This window comes from Pinus tabuliformis, chromosome 6, assembly GCF_031772625.1.
Source record: "Pinus tabuliformis cultivar Carrire ecotype Pingquan chromosome 6, CPIR1, whole genome shotgun sequence".
Classification (NCBI taxonomy): domain Eukaryota; kingdom Viridiplantae; phylum Streptophyta; class Pinopsida; order Pinales; family Pinaceae; genus Pinus; species Pinus tabuliformis.
This window is the reverse complement of record NC_142292.1, coordinates 625,466,317-625,473,612: the sequence shown is the minus strand read 5'-3', so window position 1 is coordinate 625,473,612 and position 7,296 is coordinate 625,466,317. Positions and strand designations below refer to the sequence as shown.

Below are 7,296 nucleotides of genomic sequence, written 5' to 3'. Positions count from 1 at the left end.
AAATTATTATACTTACATCGGTGCACCGTACATGAGCAAAGCGAAGGCAGTTGCTTTAATGTCATGACAAGTCAGAAAAAACAGTGGACATGATTAACATCTCTGTGCATATATAACTAACACGACTATCTAAAAGGTCAAAAATTAGGTCGGATTTGATCTATAGAAACAGAAATTCATAACTATGATTATAGAGGACGGAAACAGAGCTTAATATTTATAGATATGGCAGGGTTTAGGGACCTAAAACTCCAATACCCAAGCATACGAAGTTGTTCAGCATTTCCTTGTTCTCAAACGCCGACGAGGAAAATAAGAAAAGCACAATGCCTCTGAGCAGCAGCGAGGCGGCGCACGTCTTATGCTTACAGCATTTGCAGTACGGGCATATTACTATGAGAGGGTGGGTATATGTTTATACCCCTTTCATCACATCCAATTTTAGTTTCCTTTCTCTCTATGTCTGCACGGATACACTCTCACTTGGTGGACGCCAGTGCAAAACACATTATGCAGAACGACAAAATGGCCAAGGCTGAAAAGTGCATGTTATAATCGAATGGTGTTGGTTGATCCTATCTCTGCAAATGCATTTCATCCTTACGTTGTTTACCCGGCAACTGTCGAAAGTTTTTAGTTTCCTTTCTCTGTTTGTGCACGGATACTCTCTCACGTGGTGGACCGTAGTGCAAAACATGTCACGCAGAAGGCTGACTTGTTGGCCTGGAGCAGAGTAAACGAAAATAAAAGCACATGTTAGCCGAATGGTATTGGTTGATCCTATCTCTGCAAATGCATTTCGTCTTTACGTTGGTTACCAGGCAACCGTCCAAAATAATAAGGTTTAATATTGTACTCCTATCCCATGGGACACATACACATCTTTTCTTAAGTATTAGAAAACGGTCACCACCATTTCAAAACAGACACAATTTAAAATGGAAAGTTTTCGCACCTCCCACATGGCTTCGCAATTTTTTCAAAAGGGGATCTCGACGGTTTTGCACTTTTAAACTAAATTTAATGGGCAAATCACCCGTCTCTGGTCACTACCTTCGCTTTTGTTGTTGACCAAAAGATATCACAAACGGTCACCACCTTTGCTTTTATTCTTGACCGCATATTCCGTAGGTGATATTCTGTGCGCGTGGGCAAATCACCCATCTCTGGTCACTACCTTTACTTTTGTTGTTGACCGCAAGATATCACAAACGGTCACCATCTTTGCTTTTATTCTTGACAGCATATTGCGTAGGTCATATTCTGTGAGCGTTTCCTTCGGTTGAATCTTGAATTCTTGTATGTGAAGTTTTGGTGTTTAGTGTTAGAGGAGAGTATACATAATACAACGGATTTATATTCAGAGATAGACAAATGGAGAAACAATAAGATTACTCAATCAGAAACAATGGAATAGATAAAACAATCACTGGAGAACAGAAATCACTTTGCATTACATAACAGGCTTGGGCCTTGGCTTGCTTTCCTTGGCCAGAGAAATTACAAATTGATAGAGTCAGAAGAAGGATCTAGAATCCTGTGTGTGATTCAGACGGAGATCTGGAATGATCTAGAAACCACTGGCCGTGTAGGAGTATCTAGAATCCTGCATGTGATTCTAGAAACTAATGGTGGTGTAGAAAGATCTAAAATCCTAGAGATCTAGAAATCTCTGATCTAAAATCTTCCGTGAATTTGACTTCACACTTAACATTTAGAATGGATTTGCAAAATATTGTTATATTTAAATCATAGATACCTTAAAATATTTTCATTGGTACCAGATTCATTTGGGAATTAAAACGTAAAATGTGTATAAAATTGTTTTTGCCGAATAAGATGTAATTATTTTAAAAGCATTGGTTAATTTTTCCGGCTAGTATTGCGTAATATTTTCATTCCCACGACTTTATTATATCACGCATAAACATCCACAACCTTTTGTTCACTGGTGCAATATTCTGCATGTCTGTATGTGCCAATACATCACTGCTTTAAGTTGAATCTCTCGTCCACTTTGAATGATTAGGGTATCATTCCTTCCGCATTCTTTTTAGCGTTAAAAGTCTACGAGATGCTTTTGTCTTCACCGTAGAGATGCAACCATGAATTAATGCCTTACCTTTTAGTTTCAATCAATTCAATTTAATGGTTTACACTTCATTCCAATAAATTTATATTAGATAGTGCATGGTTTTATTACGTTTCCTTAGAAGAATTTGCACAATAGTCGTAACATGTTATGTTTTGTATTTTATTTTCCAACCATTCAAATGTGTGGTTTACTCTCGGTTTTGATCAATTTCTATTATACAGTGTTGCACAAGGATTTTGGTGGGAGTTATCCGATGTTTGTTTTATTTACTTTTATTTTTTAATAAAATTATTGTAATAAATTTTTTAATTATGTTGATAGACCTGGTTTTTTGAATTTGAGTTTTATTTATTATAATTTAATTTAATTATTAGAAAGATAAGAAAGATTTAGTATTTATACAATAATTTGGAATATTTTAAATAGTATGAGATTTAATTTGAAAATAATTATTTTTTTTAACCTTTTTATTTAAAATCATTATTTAAACAAGGAACGTTGCGGGGCAACTAGTCCATGCCCTGTGAATAGTAAGCACCCTATGACCTTGTAGATAAAGCCATCACAGACCATTTTGTAGTTTTTATGTAGCTCATGCCTACGGAACTTGGGATACTTGTCATAAACATGAATATTTCCAGCGAGTCAATCTCACTTATCCAGTTTAGCTTGACTTTTTGAGCAGTGCAAATCACCCTGAGAGGAGGAAGCTTGATTCTCTGATTTTCTATAACTAAACAGTTTACCAAGATCCAACACATTTGGCATGGTCCAGATAGCAAGGTCTCTCTCTGTGCTTTGTACTTCTAGTGAATCAAGGTGAACAATGAAACACTGTGGGTGCCATTCTGAGCATATGAACAAGAGTTCGAGACATTTCCGTCTAGCAGACGATGAGGCTATTCGAGTCGGTCCTTCGCTGCCTTCGTAGGGCGATTTCAATAATTGTGGCACCTCATCGTAGCACAAATTCGTTCACTGCACAAAGCCCCTCTCCTTGAATGGCTCGTAACTTATGCTGAGCTTGTCGAAACTATTTTGGAGTATCCTGAAGCAGATGTGGAGGTTCTGGACAAGGATGGAGACCCCCCAATTGTATTTGCACTAGCTGCTGGAACACCTGACTGTTTAAAAACCCTGATAAAGAGAGGAGCAAATGTGAATGCAAAGCTAAAAGAGGGCTTGGGCCCTTCTGTTGCTCATGTTTGTGCATTTCATGGCCAACCTGACTGCATGCGGGTAAGGCTTTCAAGTTTTGTTCAATAATATAGTTATAGAAGGATATAAGAATTTTTAAGCTGATTGTTTTTGAACATTATGTTTTGCTGGGCTGAATGACGTCAATTCATATGACCAGTAATTTCTTTGCGAAGCTGTTAACTAACTTTTAGACAACAGGAGCTCTTGTTGGCAGGGGCTGATCCTAATGCCATAGATGATGAGGCTGAGACTGTTCTACACAGAGCTGTTGGAAAGAAGCACACAGATTGTGCAGTTGTGATATTGGAAAATGGAGGATGCAAATCAATGGGCATTTTGAATTCGAAGGAAATGACGTATGTATTTCTATCTTCGTTTCCTAAATGAGACTCTACACATTCCCTAAGTAATAAAGAGTGTGTGCCAGAGATATATAATCAGTATGTAGAGCCATTACATATTGCATAAGCTATGGAGGCATTTACAAAATCCTATTGTATAGAGAATATGTTTGCTTTATTTTTGCATTTCACTGTACAAGTTCTAGTTAACAAACGATTTTTTGGAGAAGTAAGATTTCATTTTTGTTTTGTTTTGCCTTTTAGTTTCCTTGAAATATTACTATTTCTCTTAGATCAGGAGGTAGATTAATGAAAATTGCAAGAATCTGTTACCTTGGTGACAGGCATCGCATTCTATAGAATTTGGAGACCTCAATGCATGTGATCTTCTGGAAGGAGCGATACTCCTGGCTGAAGTCAGACAACTCTTGCGTTCCTCCTCGATGGACAGTTCAATAACAAATCTAGAGTAGGCGGGTGAAGGTCCCAAGTAGTTAATGAATGACTGTAGATCAGTTCAAGTCCCTTTCATTGCACACACCAAACATTCAGTGACATTCGACACATTCCTGTGCTTGGGTAGATAGAGCCACCAGCCGAGAGTAGGTAGGTGATTATCTGTGCTTGAGTAGATAGAGCCTTTACACACTAGTGGAAGTAAGTACAAATAGTACGATAGATCGATGCCCACTGAGAGATCGAATTGAATACTTCTTTCTGGCAACCTGAGTGTTCTAAGTTCTGAGGAGTTAGAATTCATGGCTATTAAGAAGTGAAAGCCATGTGTGATAAGGAAGCTCTACTGCTTAGCCTATTAGAATATCGGCCCAATCCTCCATATGCCTATTATCAATACCTATTAGATTAGAAGCTTGATCCTCCATATACGAAGACGAAGAGACATCTCGGATCTTGCCTTGATTGAGTGAGCCTATTTATTGATTGAGCAAGCATGTTCTCTATCATCCCGATCCTCCATATCATATACTAAGATGAAGAGATATCTCATGTCTTGAATGTGGATTGAGCTAGAACCTCAATTTGGATTGTGGGGTACGATGGCGGAAAAATATATATCCGTCCAGTGCCTTAAAAATATGCATTCCTGGCTTCAGAGATACAATTAGAAATATCAATTAGAATGGCACATAGCAATGTTAACTATTGGAGTCTATTTGAAATCGAGTAAATAAAGAAAAAGTAGATAATCCTTACCATTATTGTGCCATTATCAGAATAGGACACTAGATCCGAGTGAATGGAATTACGTAATTTTGTCAATCAATTGGGAAAACGTAGAGTTTAAAATGTAACAAAATCAAGTAATTAGAATGATATGTTGATGTTGTATGAAAAATAAAACATAACCGGTAACCTAAACAAGAGATATAACAATACATTAATAAATTAATGTAGGCCCAAAAATTTATTTAATTGTTTTGTAATAGTGAGCATGGAACACCAAGACGCATGTATTACATGTGGAGAGCATGGCGCATGTATTACACGTGTTACAACAACAATATTTGCATATGTACAGACCAGCAGAGGTATTGGGGCTAGATTTTTCTTTTGTTGCTTTGTCACTGTGTTTTATTCTCCACATTGTAATGGCAAGGATCTTCGAGCGGGTTCCGTTGACGACGATCTTCGAGCACCTTCGCACCTTTTCTCAAACCCTCGGCAATATTGGTGCCGCCAGTGCAGAGCAGGCGCTCGACGACACGGTTAGCCGCACGCTGGCCGTCTGGACTCATGCGCTTCAAGGGTAAAACTCGTTTGGCAGTCGAAGAGAAAACAACAATGGATAACCGGTCCTCGGGGCTCAAATTTGATATCACAAAAGCCATGGCCCGTTTCAAGAGCGCCAGCTTGGTTCCCGACATGCTTCCGCTAACGTCAAGAACCATAACAAGATCGATCGGCGCACGACAGCCTGGATCTTTCACTGTATTTCCCTCGCAGTCTTCATAGTTACTATACTGCTAAGATGGCACAATTAAAAACAATTATGACTTTCACCATAGAATGTGGAAAATGAGCTGCATGACTTTCCATCAATGTTAAACAAAATAAGTAGATCAGTCAGGTGAAGAAATATTTCTGCCATAAATATGATTACTGATTAATGATGGACCAAGTTTTACTGGGATATTGTACTATTTTTTCATGCCCGGCTTGAGTACTGAGTAACCACTTTTTGTCTTTTTGTCAAAAAACTTAATTGCAACAGGATTATCATTATTTGCCATTGAGCTGAGATTAAGACTGGCATCTATAATTTTTTTGTGGGTAGAAGCTCATAGATTTCATGGTTGCTCATGCCAGTGATCCATCAAAAGATTCTGAGGCTACTGGGACAGAGCCATCTCCCTCATCTGTCTTGGAATTTGTACAGGATACTCAAAATGTTCTTCATCGTATGGTCTCAGAAGGGGATGTGGAAGGTGTTAGGTGATTTTCTTTACTCTCCAAAATTTTTGTTGTTTGCATGAATTTTTGTTCAAATAGATTTCTCAGTTATATGGCTAGTTTTATCTTTGACAAGCAATGAATTGCAGAGATTTACTTGTGAGAGCTTCATCTGGAAAGACTGGAAACTCAGTTGGTACTCTCCTAGATGGTCGCAATGCTGAAGGACAAACTGCCTTACATTTGGCGTGCATGAGGGGTTATGCTGAGCTTGTCGAAACTATTTTGGAGTATCCTGAAGCAGATGTGGAGGTTCTGGACAAGGATGGAGACCCCCCAATTGTATTTGCACTGGCTGCTGGAACACCTGACTGTTTAAAAACCCTGATAAAGAAAGGAGAAAATGTGAATGCAAAGCTAAAAGAGGGCTTGGGCCCTTCTGTTGCTCATGTTTGTGCATTTCATGGCCAACCTGACTGCATGCGGGTAAGGCTTTCAAGTTTTGTTCAATAATATAGTTATAGAAGGATATAAGAATTTTTAAGCTAATTGTTTTTGAACATTATGTTTTGTTGGGCTGAATGACTTCAATTCATATAACCGGTAATTTCTTTGCGAAGCTGTTAACTAACTTTTAGACAATAGGAGCTCTTGTTGGCAGGGGTTGATCCTAATGCCATAGATGATGAGGCTAAGACTGTTCTACACAGAGCTGTTGGAAAGAAGCACACAGATTGTGCAGTTGTGATATTGGAAAATGGAGGATGCAAATCAATGGGCATTTTGAATTCGAAGGAAATGACGTATGTATTTCTATCTTTGTTTCCTAAATGAGACTTTGAACATTCCCTAAGTAATAAAGAGTGTGTGCCAGAGATATATAACCAGTATGTAGAGCCATTACATATTGCATAAGCCATGGAGGCATTTACAAAATCCTATTGTACAGAGAATATGTTCGCTTTATTTATGCATTTCACTGTACAAGTTCTGGTTAACAAACGATTTTTTGGAGAAGTAAGATTTCATTTTTGTTTTGTTTTGCCTTTTAGTTTCCTTGAAATATTGCTATTTCTCTTAGATCAGGTGAATTTACATACAAAAATTGTTTGACACACCTGATATATGTTATGGTCAAGAGCGCCTGGCTAATCTGCATTTGAATATGGCATAGGCACCTTCTGCAGACTAACAGATTACAGGTAGTGATCCCCACAGCCGCTCAGTCGCAGCCAAACCGACTGAGAT

The 7,296-nt window shown here is 38.2% G+C and overlaps 1 protein-coding gene across 1 annotated transcript; it reads left to right on the top strand.

Annotated features, from left to right (window-relative positions):
• The first annotated feature begins 326 nt into the window (after positions 1 to 326).
• LOC149260176 (E3 ubiquitin-protein ligase KEG-like) lies at positions 327 to 3,682 on the top strand. Its single transcript, XM_089457172.1, has 4 exons — positions 327 to 403; positions 1,079 to 1,251; positions 3,060 to 3,334; positions 3,494 to 3,682. The coding sequence occupies exons 1-4, from the start codon at positions 327 to 329 to the stop codon at positions 3,680 to 3,682; spliced, it is 714 nt and encodes a 237-aa protein (XP_089313298.1).
• Positions 3,683 to 7,296: the final 3,614 nt, after the last annotated feature.